This window comes from Lithobates pipiens, unplaced genomic scaffold, assembly GCF_037356315.1.
Source record: "Lithobates pipiens isolate NorthernLeopardFrog02 unplaced genomic scaffold, aLitPip1_a1.2 Scaffold_16, whole genome shotgun sequence".
NCBI classification, from domain to species: domain Eukaryota; kingdom Metazoa; phylum Chordata; class Amphibia; order Anura; family Ranidae; genus Lithobates; species Lithobates pipiens.
In genome coordinates, this window is record NW_027507748.1 from 650,436,483 (window position 1) to 650,458,588 (window position 22,106).

Below are 22,106 nucleotides of genomic sequence, written 5' to 3' on the forward strand. Positions count from 1 at the left end.
CTGGTTGTAAAGGGGTCAGGATAAATCTCTTTAATAGTGCCCCAGATAGCAGTAAAACTGGAGAAGCTTTAATTCTCCTTATTTCCTCATTCTATCTAAATTAAAACAAAAACTTCAATGTGATAAAGTTATTCCCCTGATCCACATGGGAGATATAATGACAGCAAACGGTGCAGGACATCCCGCTTTCTCTTTATCTGCCTACAAAAATTTAAAAACCTCAGAAATTTTTTAGACACTTAGATACATTGTGATTCATCATTATTTTTCAATGTCAATTAGGCATAGCTTAATCTCAGGTCGTGATTTGTGTGGTCCAACAATTAGATATTCAATGAAAACTGTGAATCACAAATCACCCAAAAAAGTATCTAAAAATACCCAATCTATGGCCAATCGCAGATTGAAAAAAATATGGTACCCACTGCAGTGCATATGGAAGGGGCAAATCACACACGGGAGGTTCTCTGCTGTCCTGTTTAAGTCTGGATCTTTAATCCCCAGGTTAACTTCTCAGTTTGTTTATTGCTATGCACAGACTAACTGTCCATAGTTTAGAGTAGGGCCATAGCTTATGGATGCTTGCAAATATATTTGTAAACATATAGAATTGCCGTGGTTTTTCTAAAGAGAAATGAGAGAGGGGTTCCCATCATGTGATAGGTTAATTGGCTCAGTTGAGTGCACCCAAATGGCTGTCTCACCTACTAAGCTCTTTGAGCCTAGAAAAGCACTGGAAAAGCACTAAAGGAATACAAATTAAAAAATGCATATATTAAAACTATTAAGGGTCTTCTGTCACCTCTCAGCATCTCCTGCACCCTTGTCCCTCCTACAGATCTCTTGCCACAAATGTACAGAATGGAATGACACAGGAAGCCCAAAATATACATTCCCTCCCTCTCTAACCCTATTGCCATAAGTATTGACCCATTATGGTAAATGCAGCTAGGGTGGTGCTTAGTGACATTAACTGACAGAAGCACATAGGCTGCTACTTTTTGACTTCCTTCAGAACATGTTGGTTTGCCTGGTTGTTATTCTAACCAAATAGGTTTGATACTATTGATTCATTCACCTGGACCAAAAATATATATAATTTCTGACTTCAGGGGCTGCATGCTTGTTCCATATCAATGACTGAAGCCTGAGACAGCTAGATGACTGACTAGCATACGAAGTAATGGATGGCAACCCCGTGTTTAAGAAGTTCTCTTTGTTGCTTTTGCACTATACAAAAGCATTTAGCCTTAACCATGTTTTAGCTCAGGGGTCCCCAAACTAAGGCCCACCAGGGTAATCTACCCAGCCAGTGGACTGCCCTTTTAACATTGCAGCACTCCCCCTCCTCTCTACCTTAATCACACAAGACAAGAAACATGATGGGTCCGGAGCAAAGGGCAGGACCTTTTGAGTTAAGAAGCAGCAGGGCGGTGCCAGTAATCATCTGCTTCTCACTTGAAAAGTCCTGCCCTTTTTCCGAACCTGTCATGCTTTGCGTCTTTTGTGATTAAGGTAAGGTAGCAGAGGGGGGGGGTGCTGCGATGTTATAGAAGGGGAAATGTAATGCCACTTGAGATGTAATACCGATATGATGGGGGGATCCGTTATGGGGGGGGAGGCTTTGTAATGGGGGTAATCTCTGATTGGGGGGAATCTGTGATTGGGGAGGGGGAATCTGTGATGGAGGGGGGGAATCTGTGATTGGGGAGGGGGAATCTGTGATGGAGGGGGGGAATCTGTTATGGGCTTTGGCAAAAAAAAACATGGAAGCTGGTTTTTCACTCTCCAGCTTTAGTAAATCAACCCCATTGTGTCTTTGTTGCAACTTGGTAAGCCTACTTGTGACAAAAAAAAAAAAAAACAAGAAAAATGTGCACTGAATTTTAATCCACTGAGAATTGTTTTGCAACACTTTGCATGTGATATTTGTAGGGCTATAACTCTGAATCATTTTGATACAACTTCCTAAAAGAATGCTTGCGTATCTGGTGACAAAAAAGGATGAAAAGCAACATTGTTATCACCTGCCATGTTGTCGAGGATATCAGAACCCCAATCTCCTTGTAGCACTGACACTAAAATATTGTCAAAGACATTGAGCTCTTTAGGCGTCACAATCCTGTCACGGAATAATCTACGGGCTTCATATGTCACAACTTCCAGAATGTGGTCTAGAGAATTTTTTCCAGAACCTAAACAGCAAGAAGACAATTATTATACACCGTTAGAACACCAGACTGCTGCAGCACATGTATAGTGATGGATTAGAAGAAGAAAGAACTTACCAAGGTAACACAAGTATGATCAGAGTATAGGGAGGCAGGAAAGAGAGAGGATTAACATTCACAGTTGCACACACAGAAAATAGACACAATCATATATTTTCATGTATATAGTAAGTAAATAATGCAATGTATCCAAAACAGACAAACCAATTAGCTGCAGGTTTACATAGGGGGTTTATACTGTAAGTTTTTAATGCACAATAAAATAAAATTTTCTTTACAGCTGAATTTACATAATTATTTTGTTACACAGGATTTATATAGCATCAACAGTCTGTGTAGCACTTTACAAAATAAATGTAGACAGTACAGTTACAATACAATTCACAAGAGGGTCGGTGGGCCCTGCTCGTGAGAGCTTACAATCTAAAAGGGAAGAGCAAGATATCTCAGTCACCTGCACTGTTCAATTTTTTTAAGCACTGGAGCTGTGATGTGACATATGAAAAAAAATACACTATGTGGCAAAAGGTTTGTGGACACCTGACCACCACACCTACTATATGGCCAAAAGTAGAGGTGTTTCCTGTGAAAAGTAATGTACTAATCCTTCCTGGGGGATCAGGAAGGATTTTTCTTCCCCTTGCTGGAAAAACCAAAACCAGGATTCATATGGTATTTTTTGCCTTCCTCTGGATCAACTGTGGGTATGGGATTGTGTATATGGAGGTTTTCCATTTATTTTTTTTCTATTGGTTGAACTATAGGTAGATGGGCTTGAGTCTTTTTTTCAATCTGTGTAACTATAATGATACAACACAAAAAATACAATTTAGACAATTGTAAATTGTGCTCTTCAAACCTTGTGGGAACAGTTGAGGTGAGCCCTTTTCTGTTCTGTCATATGTGTGCCCCTGTGCACAAGGCCAGCTTTATAAAGATAAATTATGACACAGATTGCAAGCCAAGTCTACTTGTCCAAAACCTGACCTTACAATGTTCTTGTGGCGGAATTTTCAAACTTTCATAAATCTTATTTAAAGCCAGAAGATTAGAGGCTGTAATAGCAGCTGGGAGGGGTGGGGGGTCCTTATTATTGGCAATGGGTTTGGAATGGGGTGTCCAATAAGTTTACATGGGTGTGATGGTCAAGGGTCCACAATCTTTTGGCCAGCTAGAATAGCATGTGACTGAATGTAACAGCTGGGTAAATGACAGACAAAAGCCACAATACCACTGTTCTTAAAGTAGAAGTTGAGCCTAAAACTAACTCTAAATCTACTGGCAGACACATTTTAAGAATAATCTATCTAACCCTCTAAAGCAAAAATTGACATATATACCTTTTCTGCAGCCGATCCGGTCTGGTCATCCGGCGCTGAATGCTTTGTAGAAAAGACAGTCGACAATGGCTGGGAAATGTCAGGCAAGTTATATCACCCATAGGCTTTCTATGGGGCTTCCGCTGTCAGCTGCCTCTCCTGTACACGCCTACACAGAGAAGCCGCCACTGACAGCTCAGCGTGGGACGGACTGGATCATATGCAGAAAGGGTATGTACTGTATAGCAATTTTTGTTTTACATGGTTAGATAGATTAGTCTTTGAATGTGGCTGCCAGTATATTCAGAGTTAGTTTTAGGCGGAACTACTTTAAGCCACAAAACTGAACATTCTGCTGTTAAAAGTACTGTCAGCGAAGGTCATGTAAAGTTTTAACATCTTAATAGCCAAGACGCTCACACTAAGAGCATTCAGACACATGCTGATTATCCCGAAACTTATTTGCGAATTTATGGGTCATCATGACATTTATTAATGACAAGCACTTATGTGAAGTCTCTTACCAGCCAAAGGGATTCATTAATCTGTTAAGTCAGTCTTATAATTCACACATTTAGCAGAGTGACACCACTATTTACTATTTCAGTTTTGCAGCTTACCATGTCATCAGGCGGCACACTGGAAAATTATTCAGCATTATCGCAATCACAATTGTAACAGCTGTCAAAAACAGATGTAAAAACCATATTGAACTAAAACTTCCCTATCCTTTTGCTAAGGCTGGTTTTCATTACTTCTCTGAAACCTCTCTGCAGCACACATATACTTTAGGGATAGATTGGACAGACACTTTGCACAAATCTTGAGAGCCTCTCAGAAAATACGAGAGAGAGAGTCATCAAGTAAAATTTCCATTTCAACTCATACAAATAAAGCTGTAACATAAAACCCAGGTTCACTCTGCTCCAAAATGAAATTCCGATCTGACTTTACCCTGCAGCTTCAGTTTGACCTTGATCCGACTTAATGTGACTTTTTTAAACTCTATGGCATTGAAGTTGCATCAAAGTCGGACCAAAGGGGTGCAGGAACCTTTTTTAAAGTCGGAGCGACTTGTGTCAGATCAGTTCAGACGGCACTCACAAGAAAACATTTTTATTTGACATGTCATGACTTGTGCGCTCACAAGTTGGATCCCATGTCACATCAGTATGAACTGGGCCTACGGCCTCTTTCATATGGACCTAGTTGCTGACTTGAATCTATGGTGAATCACTTTGTCAGCAGTAACTGGCCTGCAGATAGCAGGCAATCAGGATTGAAAATACTGCTTCCCAAATACCTGTTTGAAGAGAGATTTCATTCAATTCACCACACCACAACCACACCCATCGTATACTGTTGCATCGAGGCGTGGGGGGTTATTTACTAAAGGCAAATCCACTTTTCACTAAAAGTGCACAGTGCACTTGAAATTGCACTGAAATTGCACTTGGAAGTGCAATCGCCGTAGATCCGAGGGGGACATGCAAGGATAATAAAAAACAGCATTTTAGCTTGCACATGATTGGATAATAAAATCAACAGAGCTTCCCCTCAGATTTACAGTGACTGCACTTCCAAGTGCACTTTACAGCGCAAAGCGGATTTGCCTTTTGTAAATAACCACCATGGCCTCATTCACCTCTCATTTGCATGACCTGTACAGATAGCATCTTCAACCCCTGTAGGTGTGGCAGGCTTTGCAATAAGGTTCATGTGATAAACAGGAAGACAGGAAGGTCTGCAGAGACCAAGGAAAATAAAAAGTGGAGGTCAACAGATGGGAAAATCTGATTTTCAGTCAGTGTTTATTATTTTGGTGAGAAGGGTGATATTCAAGGTAATATGCAGTTATCCTTTAAAGTGAGAATGACAGCTGAAATCTCTTTGTAAACCAAACTGTGTCCTTTTATTCAGCATGTAGATTCATGCTGAACAAGTTAGGCTACGGATTTTCACTTTTTCATTATACTGTATATGTAATGCTTACTCTGAAATACTGGGAAAAATCTTGTAAGCAAGGTTTTTTTTTTTTTTCCGTATATCTAAACTCATTACATAAACAATGGCACAAAAAAAAATAGGATTTTTTTTTTAACAGCTTACCTGTAAATTTCTTTTTTTTTTTAAGTGCATCACGGGACACAGAATTACTATGTGGGTTGTAGGCCATCTTCAGGTGCTGGACACTTGCACACCCTAAACAGTAAGTTCCCTCCCTATATAACCCCTCCAGTACTGGGAGTAACTCACTCTTGTAGCAAAGCAATACACGTGTATACTAGAAAGAGGGGCGGGACCTCTGTGTCCCGTGACGTACTTCAAAAGAAAAGGAATCTACAGGAAAGCTGTTATAAAAATCCTATTTTCTTTAATCGTACATCACGGGACTCAGAGCCATAGTAGTTACTATGTGGGATGTCCCATAGCAATGCTAACTGAGGGGAGGGAGACACAACAGAATTAGGGCAACATGAGAACAGAGGACTTATACTGCTGCCTGTAGTACACTGCACCCAAAGGCGATATCCTCATGCCATTTTACATCTACCTGATAAAATCTGGTAAATGTATGGATTGAAGACCAAGTTGCGGCCTTGCAAATTTGAGCCATGGAGGCTTAGTGATGCTCTGCCCACTAAGCACTAACAGCCCTAGAGGAGTGCATTTTGATTTGAGAGGGTGGAATCTACCTCTTTAAACCATAAGCTTGAATGATTACTTGTCGAATCTATTTAGAAATGGTAGATTTCGATACTGCCTGTCCCCTTTTAGGACCTCCAGGCAATATGAATAAAACATCTGTCTTCCAAATCTGATCAGTCGCATTTAAGTAGAATTTGACTGCTCTCACCACATCAAGAGAATGTGGTGATTTTTCTTCCATAGAACAGGGTTCTGGAAAAAATAAAAGGTAAAAAGTTAGGATGAGGACGCAATACTACCTTATCCTTGTGAACAATAATAATATGGCTCTTTACAAAAAAGAGCAGCCAATTCGAATATGCTTCATGCAGCAGATATGGTTACCAGAAAAACTTATTCCCTTGGTCCCTTTTGACAAGGAAACATGTTGTATTGGTTAAAAAAAAAAAAATTGTACTGCCGACAAAACTAAATTCAAGTCCCAAGGGTACAGGGGTGATCTAACCGGAAATTAAGCCTTGTTACCCCCTGAATAAAGTTACGAACCAAAGAATGCAAAGCAAGTGGTCATTGAAATAATACCAATAAGGCCGAGGCCTGTCCTTAGAAAGTACTCAAGGTCAACTTTATATCCTACCCCATCTGCAGAAAGTCAAGGATTCTACCTATGACCTATTTCCAGGGGTGCTAGCCCCTGGTTTCAAACCAGGAGACATATGCTTCCTAGACTCCATAATATATAATTATGGAGGGTGGCTTCCTTGCATTTAACCAAGGTAGATACCACTGAAGCTGACAGCCCACGCTTCCAGAGTGTGGGTCTCAATAGCCAAACCATTACATTTAGCGTTTGGAAGGTAAGATGGAATACTGGACCTTTGCGTGAAAAGGTCTGGATGTGGTCCACCAACCTTATGATCTCTACATACCAATATCTTCTGGACCACACCGGGGCCACAAAAATCACCAACTTCCCTTCCTGCTTGATCCAGCGAAGAAGTCGTGGACGGGCCCAGAAAAGGAGGGAATGCATAAATCAGTAAAACGGATTCCATGTGAACACCAAGACACCTGTTCCGCAAGCTAGCAGTTCCTTTGTTCTTAACATTGTTAACAGTCAAACTCTATGTTGAACCTGGATGCAAACAGATCTACGTCTGCGATCCCCCATCTTTGGCCTATTGTCAGAAAGATATTGGGGTGAAGGAAGCATTCTCCCAGGAACAACTGCTGGCGACTCAAAATAGAGTGCCTGCAAAATTTCTATCCCTAGAATGAAAAACTGCGATAGGCAAGGTACATCGTTTTCTGCCCAAGATAGGATATGATTCACCTTTCTCTGGGCCGCACAACTTCTTGTGCCCCCTTGGTGATCTATATATAGGCCACTGCTGTGGCATTGTTGGATTGGATCCCGACAGGATAGCTCTGTAAATTAAATGTCCAGGCCCTCAGGACCAAGCGCTCTGTCCAAATCTGTAGAATGTTAATGGGCAAGGTTATTTCTGATCTGAAGGTGGCCTATAACCCACACAGTAACTACTATTGCTCTGTGTCCCATGATGTACGATAAAATAAATATCTTTACTAAATTTTGAGCAGTAGTAATAGCACCAGTAATGAAAAAAAAAAAAAAAAAAACTATAAAACAACCACAGTAAGCACCTACCTCCAGTTAAATCATATCTAAAGAGCCCCAGAATCCACTGAGTCAGGATACATGGTGTAAACAGATAGTGGCTATGATCATCAACTGAAAACTTTGCACGAACCTAAAACGTAGAGAGTGGAATTAATATTAGTTTGTCAAAGCTGATCTCCAAGCAAGCAGCCAAACACATAGATCAAGTAGATATTATGGAGCTGTTTTATCTGCCAATAGGTTTGTATTTGTGTCCACCCAGTTCTGAGATTTCATAGCCCTGGCATAGTGCACAGCGATGTCCAGCAAAGCAGGAGTCCGGATTTCTTTTTCTGATACAGTTCAGTAACACTGACCGGTCCTGTCCATCCTTCCACCAGTGATCAGACAGTGATGGAGAAGTGGCAAATCCACTTCTCTTTATTCTGCTTTCCTTCTATCAGTATGTTCCTTGTTAGTACATTAGCAACATTAGCACTGTCTGCCCCCCTGTGCTGCTTCACCCTGTCCCTCTGAGTTCTATTGTGCAGGGATTGCAAGAGGCTGATTCCAAGTCATATATATATATATATATTTTTTTTTAATAAAGTCATTTTTATTATCAATTTTGTTTTGACAATACAAATACACAAACAAAAGTGTATCACAAAGAAAAGTTTCTGATAACAAAACAATAAAATAAACATATATAACAGTACCAAATCCTTCATAGCATTTCACAGACTAAAGAAAAGCATTAGGGCTCTTTCACATGGACGATCCGTTCAGGTCCGCCCGTCAGTTTTTTAGGCAGACCTGAACGGATGCTCCATAGACCTCTATGGAGCGTCGGATGTCAGCGGTGAAATGTCCGCTGACATACACCCCCGGCTCAGATCCGAAAAAGTGTGACGGAGGAAAAACCTACTTTTCCATCCATCTGCAGATCGGATCAGGTGACGACGGACTCTACCATCCGTCGTCATCCGATCTCCCATAGGGGAGAGTGGCGCTCTGACAGGTCATCCTGCTCAGTGGGGATCGACAGAGTGATCCCCGCTGAGCAAGCAGATGTCCACGGGGCGGATCAGCACGGATCCGCCCCAAATGAAAGAGCCTTTAATGGCAAATACCCATGTTTACCATAAGGCATTTGTGTATACGTACTGAGAAATAGGGAGGAGGGAGCACCCACAATGCCACATCCGTAATGTATCAAGGGAAAACAAAGAAGATACCAAATAGATATCAACAGGTCAGACTTTTAAGGCATGGAAGCAAATAGGAAAGTAGAAAAAATATATATTTTATTGAAAAATGCAATATCATAACAGTGTTCAAAACAATATAAAAATCATATGAAATTATATAATTTGGGCATTAGAACAATATCCAGAAAATTACACAGGATGGTAGGTTCACTGATAAGATGATAGACGATCCTTCAACGTAAATACTCAGCCATACAAAACAGGTACCCAGAAAGGAAGAAAAAAGGGGACCAATAGTGAAGTATGCTAAGAAAGAAAATCTTACGGTCTCGTAGGAAGGCTCCAAATGGTGTTTGCTGCATCTTCTTACAATTTCAATGCCTGTTTTTTTGCTTACTTTTGTAAGTATACCCTTTAAGTGCAATAAATTTGCTTTCTTAGCATACTTCACTATTGGTCCCTTTTTTTCTTCCTTTCTGGGTACCTGTTTTTCTGAGTATTTACATTTCATCAGTGAACCTGTCATCCTGTGTCATTTTCAGGATATCGTTCTAAGCCTGTATTGACTCCCAGACTGAAAATCTAGGTGTCATTGTGATTTGGTGAGTGGGGACACATGGGGGGGGGGGAGGGGGCGGTGCTGGATGTGTTCAAGCTAGGGGGAGACCAAAAAGATGCTTCACCTTACTGATATAGCGCATAGCCTATTGTATGACTATTGTATGTACAAAATAATAAACTTTGTATACCATAATAAAGATAACGGTTGCATATATATGATATCCCTCAACCATGGGGCCCACCATTTAAAAGCCCATTTTTCTTACACTTTCTCTTTTACTATTTATCGGGCTGATGCTCCCCACGTTTTGAGTTTGTGGGACTTTGTTCCCTTTAACAGGCCCTCATTTATGAAATACCATTTTATTCCCTCTAAAATTACACAGAGAGTGGGAATGCTAGACAGTTATAGTCAGATGATTCATTATAAGCAGAATATAATTTATTAGAAGTCCAATATCTACCTGTTCATAGACCTGAACCATAGACCCTGCTAGCTGGTGAATCTTTGACACAGAGCTCCACACTGGGTCTTTCTTTAGATTCTTTTGAAGAACAGGCTCTAAATAGGAACTGCAAATTGTTTGTAGTTGGTCCCTTTCAGGATAGCTGTAATAAATTAACAATCACAAAAATTAATAGTAATATTTATTTTCCTCGAAGAAATCTCACTTAAAGAGGAAGTCCCCCCCCCCCGCATGAAAAAAATGAAAAGCCAGAAGCTAAAAATACTGTGGTAGCTGACTTTTAATTTAAGGACACTTACCAGTCCCGGAATCCAGTGATGTTGGCACCCCAGCCCATGTTTCCATTGGCTCTCGGGTGCTGCAGCCACCATTGCCTGTATGGGAAACCAGAAGTAAAGCCTTGTGGCTTCACAGTTGGTTCCCTACTGTGCTTTGTGACTGGCCCAGCAGCGAGGGAAGGAGGAGGGGGGCTGAACTTCTGGGGGACTTTGCCACAGCCAGGTCTCCCTGAAGTGGGGGAAGGTACCCATCAAAAACAGTTATCCCCCCCCAAAGTTGCCAAATGTGGCACCCAAGGGGGCAGATAAGCAAAGCTTCCACTTTTGGGTGGAACTCCACTTTAAAGTGGAACTTTAGTCAGAATATTAGGTCCTGCTAGAACCTCTTCGTTCCTCCCAAGACCTCCTGCTCTCTAGTTCCCTCGTCACCTCCTCCCATGCTCACCTCCAGAATTTTTTACGAGCCTCTCCTATCCTATGGAACTCCCTACCCCAATCTGTCTGACTATCTCCTACTCTGCTTGCTTTTAGACGATCCCTGAAAGCCCAAATCCTGCCCCCACCTAACAACTCTTCTTTTACTTTCTCCATCAGATCATCCCCCACACTTATTACCTTTTGTATCACTTGACCCTCCCTCTCGATTTTAAGCGCTAATGAGCAGGGTCCTCTAATTCCTCCTGTATTGTAACGGTACTATCTACTTGTAACGGTACTATCTACTATCATGTATAATAATAATACTCTTCATATACCCCTTTATTTCATTTGGAGCTTAGTTATCGGATAGAGCACTGTGTAATATGTTAATTTATTGTCATTTCCATTGTGCCTGGATGTTTTACTACTCCTCATATCCCCACTGTCCCTTAACTATTCCTATGTTTTTCTTCTGCATCGCATCTCATTCCCTTTTACTACCTCAATAAAACAGAAAATGTAGCTGTCCCTGCAAAGGGTCAAATCAAACATCAGACACGATATGTGAAATACTATGAGGATAATATACTCACTCTATTGCACAAATACGGACCACAGAAGTGAATCTAGTTGTCAGTTTATGCCTCCCAATGGTGCCACTAGCAGACATGGATGCCACAATCTGAATATTTTCTAAGCCAACCCATTCAAGATTGTCATCATAGAAGCCATTGTATGTTAAAACCTAAAACACCACAACATACAAAAAAGGTTTAAGTGATTAGTTCAAATAATAGGATCCTGTCATGTTTTTTTTAACAAACTGGGACATGATAATTATCATGAATATAATAACACAACAGTATTTTTCTCCCAGAAGCTTTTTGGAAATCTGAATCACCAACAGTGCTAATTTTAGTCTTGGGACTAAAACTAAAATGCCATTTTAGTCCTATTTTAGTGTTCTGCAATTGTTTTAGTCATATTTAGTCGACTAAATCTCCAATACATTTTTGTCAACTAAAATCTCCAGTACATTTCAGTAATTGCAATTTAGTTGTAGTCATAGTCTTTTGACTAAAATAGCATTTTAGTTTTAGTCTCATTTTAGTCTTTTGACTAAAATGGCTTTTAGTTTTAGTCGTATTTTAGTCATCTCAATTGTTTTAGTTTTGGCCATATTTTAGTTGACTAAAACAGTATTAATTTAGTCAACTAAAATGTTTTAGTCATTTTGACTAAAATGTTTTATTCGTTTTAGTCGACTAAATTAACTCTGATCACCAAACGGAACACTGAAGTTTGGTTTCAAATACAGCCATTTAAAACCAAAAAATTCATTCTGCATTTAACATCATCTGAAATGCGGGATCAACTAGATTCTTCTATTAATATTCAAAGACATTTACAAGACAGGATTTCATTTGATTGTTTGCTGTGTGATGCCCAATACTGGTATTTTTTAACATCGGGCTGAGTGTGAGGAGGGTGCTCCAGCATCACAAGGAGCCACTTTTAAGGTATCCAGATTACCAATAAAAAAGAGTAGGTTCCAGAGCGTCAGGAGCTTTATAATGCAAATCTACACATCAGTTCATGAAGTCAAGCGCTTTCTTGTCCACTGTATATACAAAGTATAGCACAGTGGTGTAGAAATAAATGGAAACAAGTGTAAAAAATGTGCAGCGCTAACAGATGATCAATATTAAAAATAAGATTGACATGTGAGAGACTATTAATAAATACAGAGGAATAAGGGGGCACATAGCGTAAATTCCATGAGGAATATTTATTTATATAAACATAAAAATCGCACTTACATTCCCAATCATCTGCCTGTTAAGGCAAAACGCCTCAGAAGGTTATGCTGATCCCATTGTTACTGTCTTGTTTTTTTATCTTGGAAATGTAAGTGCAATTATTATGTTTATATAAATAAATATTCCTCATGGAATTATGCTATGTGCCCCCTTCTTCCTCTTTTTTGTCCTCTTGGTTGGGCTGATTTACCCGTGTACTACTAACCTGCTGCATCCACCGGTTTGGAAAGTCTGTCTGGAGGTTGTGTCTATACAGTGAGCCTGAACCTTCTGGTCATCTCCTAAAGCGTGATTGACTCATCAGGTGTAGACCTGTATAAGTCCAATCTCTCCGGTAAGTGACTGGTGTTTCTGGTGGTGGATTTTCTATGTCACTATTATCACCCTTGGATGCTCACCCAAGATTTCTGTGACTGTCATTTATTTTTGGATTATTCACCTTGGAACATGTTAGGACCTACGTGTGGTCCCTTATGACACATTTTTTGCACGTGTTTCCCTTTCTTGTCCACCCCTCCAACAAATTACTACTGGCCAGTGAGGATGCCCATCACAGAAATTGACCAACAGGAGTTAAAAAAGGATACATGGTTTTATTATTTCTTTCCAGAGGAGGCAGGTAATTTCTAAAAATACTTACATCATATTTCCCCTTGCAGTAACACATTCATATGTTTGCATAAATAATGCTATTTTACATGAGGATAAAACGGAATAAGCACCTGTGTTTTATTCCAACTGTAAGAATTGCTGGGCACAATGATTTAATTTTCTATCGTCCGTCTTCATTTAGAAAATAAGAAAAAACTTTGGACCACAGGGCCTAATTTGTCATCTTATAAGACACTAAGCTGGTAACTGAACTGCATAGTACCTATATAGGGTATATAACTCATAATACAGGAGGATTTGACATGTCCAAAGTGTTCTAGGCTAAGCCAATACCCACAGATCTGAAAAGAACCCCAGTGAATAAGGGGCATATGGAGTTGTATGTAGTCAGGCTTTGTTTAGTTCAGTGAGTGTTAAAAAGTCAGAATTCTAGTTACTGTTACCATGCAAGCCCAGCCAAACTGGATCAACTTGAAAAGGATTAGATCCCTATTATGTTTTCACTGCTATTTGGGGCTCCATTAAAGGAAATTTTCCCTCGCTTACTGTAAGGATGATAACAGCTCCACCAGATAGGAAATAAGAGAAATTCTGCAACAGAGACACAATTATAAAAAGTTGACAGAGGTTCCAGCTTTCCCAAATTCTACTAAATGCTGGAGATTGTCCTGTCTGGTGAAACCATTGTCACTGGAACAGTAAGTAAGAGAACACATCTATACTAGAGTCTTGGATAACAGTAAAAACATCACAGAGGCTCTAATCCTTCACTCTTTACAGAACTAAATAAGTTTGGCAGGATGTGCACTTTAGTCTTTTACCTTTTAGCGATAGCCTTGATTTCATTTCTTTTTTATGCCATCCTCTTATCTGATCCTAATAGGGCTGCAAGAACAGAAGGCTAGACTGGTTAAACCAGACTGTGGTTTGCTTTCCCATAAAATTTGGTCTGGAAGCACAATGGAACTCTAAATAAAATAATATAGGATGTACATGTAGCGCCAGGCTCTTGAAGAGCACGCGCTATGTTTTGTCAATTTAAAAGTTCCTAAGACCATAGTTGGGTTTTAGGGTTAATTGTGGTAAATTATGGTCTCAGTATCAGTTTGGCTGGACTGTATTATGTTCTGCCTGGACATGGGTGTGGGTGTCACCTTTGGCAGGCATTGGAATGCAGTCTGGTTAGACGTATTGGGTACCAATCTCTCTCTCAGAGCCAATCAGTGGGTGCGTTGTCTCGCTGTGTATTCCGTAAGAGGGTACTTAAGGTGCTGAAGTCACGTGGTTCGAGGTTCCGGTCTAGAAGTATGTACTGACTCCCTGGTCCTGGTCCTCCTGACCAGCCCAGAGGTCCTCATGGCCTGGGACGCGGATCCATCTGTTTCCCAGTCTCGGAGCTGGCTAGCCTGAGGCACGGTAACCAGAAAGAGGGTTCCAAGGTGGTCCGGTGCCATCTCGTTTTTGGAGAGGCCCAGAAACTGAAAACGCAACCAGGGGAGGACTCTTCAGAAGAGGGCCACGCACAGGTCAGGCTGCTCGGTAAGAGCCTGGAAGCTAAGCTGGAAAGGACACCAGGTAAATCCACACTCTTACGGTATCGCCAGACCGGCTGCAAGATACTGGTACCGTATGAGAGTTCCTAATTTCATCCTTCAGTTACAATCAAGTCTGTGGCAGAGACTTTTCTTATTCTAAAGTTCTACAACCAAGTCTGTGGCAGAGACTATATTTATTTGAGTCACCTGTTAGTTGCTAAATCCACAAAAAGGGGATTTATCTGATAGCTGTAACATCCAGTTGTGAATGGCTATTCCCCGGATTTCATAGAGAGAGACATTCAAGTGTCAGCAGTTTCAAAAGTACCTGAGCTTTCCTACCTATACCCTCTATTCCTTACTGAGAGACTGTGTTCTGTTCAACGTTTTGCAAATAAAAATCCCTAAAGTGGATTCAGGCGTCGGTCTCTACAGTTTATTAGGTCAGCAACCTCGGGAAACCCCTAAATGTACATGAGGTGGAGAAGGTAATGGTAAGCCCAAAAATAATCAGCCGCTCCTTCGGGGGTCAGTACTACATACAATTCAATTATTCCATTCCATTTTGGATTGATGTTGAACACCTTAAACTGAAGCCATCCAGTCAGATGCCCAAAACAACCTCACTGACGCTTTTCTGGGATACTCTTGGCTTACTCCACGTTTAAGTAATAAACTTACCCGAACATGTAACTAATTATAATATCTTCCTCACCTGTTGTAGAAATGCTACCAGTGAGTTTGTCCCCCACTTGTCAGGTTTGGGGAGGTTGATATCCTTTAAGTAGAGAACAAGCCGTTCACAGTCTTTTGGCCTGTAGACTCGGCCAGTGTTGGTGCTGATTACCAAGCAGGTCTGTGTCAGTTTCTGTAAGATGTGGCGGGAAGATGTTTGAGCACTGCAGTGAACCGTAGCGATCTGCGTCGAGCGGAGCTGAGAAAATGCATAACGAAGAAGCATTCTGAGAAGAAAAATTGCAGCAACATTTATTATGAGGAACGCGCAACTGCAAGGCATCACTACACAAATAAATACTTAGTATAAATATGACCAAATAATACACTGACATACTTTCTTTGCAATGGGAAACCAACTAATATGCAAACAGCAAACCCTCACAAATGGTGTGTCTGCGCTCCCCCTCTTGCGTATGAAGCCCATTTGAGTTAATATTAGTTTCTTCTTCTCACAATTTGTCTTATATTTTAGGGCAATACTTCATCTTTATAAACATGACCAATTTGAATGTCTGCCGTGTGCAATTATAGAGTGGTGCCAAGAATGCTACTTTCAGATATAGAGGCAAATATTAAAACAAAGGTTAAATTAAACCCTAACTTTCAGTCTGACCGATTAAACTGATGCTGTTATGAAGGAAGATCACACTCACCCCTTCCCACAGCCCTCTGGTCCAACCAGTATGAAGGGCTGTTTGGTGTCAGCGCCAAGCCATGGTCTAAAATAGTCAAGCCCTCTCTGGATGTCAGGAGTTCTGATGACTGGAAGTGCCTGAGGATTACTAAAGTCTTCAATAGTTAAGTTATCTGGTTTTTCCAGGTTGTAGGACAGTAAGCGTCCACTTTTACGGTCATAATAGGTTTCCAGTGGTTTGCGTGGATCAGGTGGAGATTCTCTAGCCCAGCTGAAGACCTAGAGCAAAATAGGAAAATAAAGCAACCAACCACACATGATGAAATTACTATCCAACAGAAAAAAAAATAAACATAAAATAAATTGGTTTTCATGGAAAAAGCATCAGGTGGAAGTAGCAAATTTCTATCCAGAATAAAATCCAATACTAGTCATCTGTTGATAAATATGATGCATCTTCAGTCTTATTCCAGCAATATCCTTAAAATTACATAAGTGTGCCTTTTAAGGGCTAACACAAATTTCTGACTGATAAACCAGTCTCACATTGCTCAGGACCCCTCGATAAGAGCTAGACACTATATGCAGTTACCAAATACAATTTTCTAGATTGATCATAAAAAAAAAAAAAGTGTCTTTGACAAGGATTTTAGCTTTTTTAGATCTTATTCTAAACTCTTTGAAGAAGTATCATCTAAAAATGTACAGGTTTTAAATTGTTACATAATAGCAGACATGATGTTTAGTTACATAAATGTATGCAGGTTTTGGTTTAAGTACCTCTTTAGCAAAGTCATTTCTAGACTTCATATTGAGATTTCCTCCGAGGCCTCGAATAAGACTGATAATGAACTCACTGCGATCAGTACAGCCATGAAGGTGAGATAATCCATTCATAACTGTTCCAATGAGACTGGTTTCCACTACAAAATCATTCTGTGGAGGGAACATTAGAGAAATTAAAGTGTATGTCTAGGGGGGGAACAAACATATACAGTACAGCATGCACATTTCTTTTTAAAAATACTGCAAGTACAGAAAAATAACTGTTCCTGATAGAAATCCAGTGAGCTGCTAACTCCTCTTTATTGACTGACAACAATGCATATGTTGCACTAAAATCCAAACAGTGTTGTCAGCCAAATCCAAAATCCAAACAATTTTGTGTAGAGTAAGCAAAGATGTAGTTCTGGGGGTTTGCCTACGTGAACGGAACGTTTTAGTTGCAACAAGGGGCCCAACGATTTCATTCTCCTGAATTAGACCTGTATAACTATGAAATATTGAACACAATGGGATGATGACAAAACTCCCTGTATATACTGTATATACACACACAAATATATACATACAGTGCCTTGCGAAAGTATTCACCCCCCTTGAACTTTTCAACCTTTTGCCACATTTCAGGCTTCAAACAAAGATATACATTTTTTATTTTTTGTGAAGAATCACCAACAAGTGGGACACAATTGTAAAGTGGAACGAAATCTATTGGATTTTTGAAACTTTTTTAACTAATAAAAAAATGAAAAGTGGGGCGTGCAAAATTATTCTGCCCCCTTGCGTTAATACTTTGTAGAGCCACCTTTTGCTGCGATTACAGCTGCAAGTCGCTTGGGGTATGTCTCTATCAGTTTTGCACATCGAGAGACTGAAATTCTTGCCCATTCTTCCTTGCAAAACAGCTCGAGCTCAGTGAGGTTGGATGGAGAGTGTTTGTGAACAGCAGTTTTCAGCTCTTTCCACAGATTCTCGATTGGATTCAGGTCTGGACTTTGACTTGGCCATTCTAACACCTGGATACGTTTATTTGTGAACCATTCCTTTGTAGATTTTGCTGTATGTTTGGGATCATTGTCTTGTTGGAAGATAAATCTCCGTCCCAGTTTCAGGTCTTTTGCAGACTCCAACAGGTTTTCATCCAGAATGGTCCTGTATTTGGCTGCATCCATCTTCCCCTCAATTTTAACCATCTTCCCTGTCCCTGCTGAAGAAAAGCAGGCCCAAACCATGATGCTGCCACCACCATGTTTGACAGTGGGGATGGTGTGTTGAGGGTGATGAGCTGTGTTGCTTTTACGCCAAACATATCGTTTTGCATTGTGGGCAAAAAGTTCGATTTTGGTTTCATCTGACCAGGGCACCTTCATGTTTGGTGTGTCTCCCAGGTGGCTTGTGGCAAACTTTAGACGAAACTTTTTATGGATATCTTTGAGAAATGGCTTTCTTCTTGCCACTCTTCCATAAAGGCCAGATTTGTGCAGTGTACGACTGATTGTTGTCCTGTGGACAGACTCTCCCACCTCAGCTGTAGTTCTCTGCAGTTCATCCAGAGTGATCATTGGCCTCTTGGCTGCATCTCTGATCAGTCTTCTCCTTGTCTGAGCTGAAAGTTTAGAGGGACGGCCAGGTCTTGGTAGATTTGGAGTGGTCTGATACTCCTTCCATTTCAAAATGATCGCTTGCACAGTGCTCCTTGGGATGTTTAAAGCTTGGAAAATCTTTTTGTATCCAAATCCGGCTTTAAACTTCTCCACAACAGTATTACGGACCTGCCTGGTGTGTTCCTTGGTCTTTATGATGCTCTCTGCGCTTTCAACAGAACCCTGAGACTATCACAGAGCAGGTGCATTTATACAGAGACTTGATTACACACAGGTGGATTCTATTTATCACCATCAGTCATTTAGGACAACATTGGATCATTCAGAGATCCTCGATGAACTTCTGGAGTGAGTTTGCTGCACTGAAAGTAAAGGGGCCGAATAATTTTGCACGCACCACTTTTCAGTTTTTTATTTGCTAAAAAAGTTTAAAATATCCAAAAGATTTCGTTCCACTTCACAATTGTGTCCCACTTGTTGGTGATTCTTCACAAAAAAACTGGAGTTAGTACTTACCGGTAACTCCTTTTCCGGTGGTCTTCCAGGACAGCCCTTGAGAGATGGAGCTCCTCCCATCGACACAGGAAACACATTGCCACAGTTCAAAAGGCGGTCCCTCAGGTCCCTGGTCAGTCATTCACCAAGAACCGAAGGATGGAACTGAAAAAACATATAAACCATAACAGGTAATAACATTAGTACATCACTATAATCAAATAAAGGGTGGGATCGTGCTGTCCTGGAAGACCACCGGAAAAGGAGTTACCGGTAAGTACTAACTCCAGTTTTCCCAAGTGTTCTTCCAGGACAGCCCTTGAGAGGATCCCCAAGTACTTACCAGATTAGGGGGGGACCACGGCCTGGAGGACTTTCCTCCCAAAGGCCTGATCCTGACTAGACATTAGGTCCAGTCGGTAATGCCTTGTAAAGGTGGAAAAGCTTGACCATGTGGCTGCTTTACATACCTGCTCCGGGGTGGCACCAGCTCTTTCTGCCCAGGATGCAGACAACGCTCTTGTTGAGTGAGCTTTAACACCCTCAGGAGGATCTCTATTCAAGGCCTTATACCCCTCTGCTATAGCTAGCCTAATCCATCTAGCTATGGTTACTTTTGAAGCTTTTTGCCCCCTACGCTGCCCGGAAAAAAGGACAAAAAGGGAGTCAGAGATTCTGAAAGGATTTGTCACTTTAAGATACACCTCCTCACATCCAATAAATGAAAACGTTCTTCTTTCTCATTTGCTGCATTTTGACAAAATGAGGGGAGGACAATATCTTGGGACCTATGGAAGCTAGAAGCTACCTTTGGTAAGAACCCAGGGTCTGTCTTTAGTATGACTCTGTCTTCTAGGATCTGTAGAAATGGTTCCCTGATGGAAAGGGCTTGGATTTCACTGACCCTACGGGCTGAAGTGATTGCCACCAGGAGTACTGTCTTAAATGTAATAAGCCTTAGGGAGGCCTCTGAGATAGGCTCAAAGGGTGACCCCAAGAAAGCTTTTAGTACGACTGCTAAATCCCAGGATGGGACTTTGCTGACTCTGACCGGCTTACGTCTAGCGACTGCCTTACAGAACCTAGCCACAAAAGGATTTTCCTGTAAGCGTTCATCTAGGTACACACTTAAGGCAGCTATCTGTACCTTAATAGTACTTAGGGTTAACCCTTTGTTTACACCTTCCTGTAAAAACTGTAGAATATTAGCCGTATTTATGTCACGGCTATTCAGCCAGCTATTACATTTTTTCCAGACTTTTTTGTAAATAGCCCTCGTGACTGGTTTGCGACTCTGTAGTAAGGTCGCAATTACCTCATCTGTCAGGCCCTTACTCCTTAAGATTTCCTCCTCAGTAACCACGCTGAAAGCTTCAGTGTGGCCACCTGTGGATGATAAAGAGGTCCCTGCGACAGGAGGTCCTGTCTGCAGGGAAGCCTTAGAGGCGGACAGTCTGTTAATTGTAGCAACGTTGTGAACCATGGTCTCCTGGGCCAGAATGGTGCTACTAGAATCAAACAGGTTTTTTCTGTGAGGAATCTTGCTAGGACCCTCGGAATGAGATGAAGAGGGGGAAATGCATAGGCCAGACTGAAAGTCCATGGAGTTTGCAAGGCATCTACAGCCAGGGGCTGATCTCCTGGGTTTAGCGAGCAAAAATTGGGAACCTTTGCATTCTCTTTGCTCACAAAAAGGTCTACTTCTGGTTTTCCCCAGTGAGTTGTTATGAGATTGAATGCCTCTGGGTGTAAGGACCACTCTTGGTTCGAAACTTTTTGTCGACTCAAGAAGTCCGCCGTGCTGTTCAGCTCCCCTTTCAGGTGAACTGCAGAAATGGATTCCAGATTGGCTTCTGCCCACTGGAAAATGCGTCTGGCTACCAACATCAAACGAGGACTCCTGGTACCTCCTTGTTTGTTTATGTATGCTACAGCCGTCATATTGTCTGAACGGACTTGTAGATGGTGACCCTGTATTGTGGGGTGAAAGGCTAGAACAGCTCTTAGGATCGCTGTTAGCTCCTTCCAATTGGAAGAGAAACATTTCTCTTCCGGGGTCCACTTGTCCTGGACCCAGCTTGAGCCGAGGTGGGCTCCCCAGCCCCAGCTGCTCGCATCCGTTGTCAGTGTTGAAGTGACAGGAAGGACCCAATGAACCCCTTTGTTTAGGTTCTCCCTGTCCTTCCACCACCAGGGGGAGCGTTTTATCTTTGAGGGGATCGATACCTCCTCCTCCAGATCTCTGCCCTTTAATTGTTCCAACAGAAATCCCTGAAGGTCTCTTTGGTGGAACCTGGCCCATTGTACGGCTGGAATGGCTGCCGTCATAAGACCTAAGACCGACATTACTTCCCTCACCGTACATTTGGGGCTGCATTGAAGAAAAGATGTTCTCTGCCACAGATTCAAAATCTTTTCTTCCGGCAGTATAATTTTCTGGTCCACCGACTTGATCCAGTAACCCAAATACAGGATCTCCTGTGTTGGGGTTGTCTTGGATTTCTCCTGACTGACAATCCACCCTAATCGACTCAGGCTGAGTTGAGTCAACTCCAGATCCTGAGAAAGACGACTCTCCGAGTGTGCTGTTAGGAGCAGGTCGTCTAGATAGGGAATAATTGAGACTGATTGAAGCCTCAGTGGAACTAGAGCCTCTCCGAGAACCTTGGAAAAGATTCTCGGGGAGGATGACAGACCGAAGGGGAGCGCTCTGCACTGAAAGTGGTAAACTTTTGTGTCTATCTGCACTGCCATCCGAAGGAATTTCTGGCATTTCTCCCTTATTGGAATATGCAGATAAGCATCCCTTAGATCCAGGGTGGCCATAAATATCTCTTTCTGGAGAAGATTCTTTATGGAATAAATGGACTCCATCCGAAATCTCTTGTAACGGATGGAGCGATTCAGTGGTCGGAGGTTCATAATTAGTCTGAACTTCCCTGACGGTTTTTTTACTACGAAAATGTGCGAGTAAAAACCGTCTCCTTGTTCCTGAATAGGGACTGGTGTCAATACCTCTTGATCCACCATTTCCCCTATCAGTAAAGGTAAGGCCCTGGCCTTTTCTGAGTGACTTGGGAGCTTTGTCACCAAAAACCTTGAGGGAGGGCTGCTGTGGAATTCCAGCG

At 41.4% G+C, this 22,106-nt stretch overlaps 1 protein-coding gene across 3 annotated transcripts in view; it reads right to left on the bottom strand.

Moving 5' to 3' along the window:
• The window catches only part of DYNC2H1 (dynein cytoplasmic 2 heavy chain 1), a 694,454-nt gene that overhangs the window by 485,046 nt on the left and 187,302 nt on the right, over positions 1 to 22,106 (bottom strand). For 2 of the 3 annotated variants that reach the window (XM_077484357.1, XM_077484356.1), the window contains exons 41-47: positions 16,877 to 17,032; positions 16,116 to 16,375; positions 15,440 to 15,686; positions 11,351 to 11,502; positions 10,057 to 10,201; positions 7,869 to 7,971; positions 2,028 to 2,195 (exon numbers count right to left, since the gene is read on the bottom strand). In XM_077484357.1, the coding sequence (XP_077340483.1) occupies positions 2,028 to 2,195; positions 7,869 to 7,971; positions 10,057 to 10,201; positions 11,351 to 11,502; positions 15,440 to 15,686; positions 16,116 to 16,375; positions 16,877 to 17,032 (1,231 nt within the window). The remainder of the gene's footprint in view (positions 1 to 2,027; positions 2,196 to 7,868; positions 7,972 to 10,056; positions 10,202 to 11,350; positions 11,503 to 15,439; positions 15,687 to 16,115; positions 16,376 to 16,876; positions 17,033 to 22,106) is intronic. The other variant, XM_077484358.1, reaches the window with a different exon arrangement.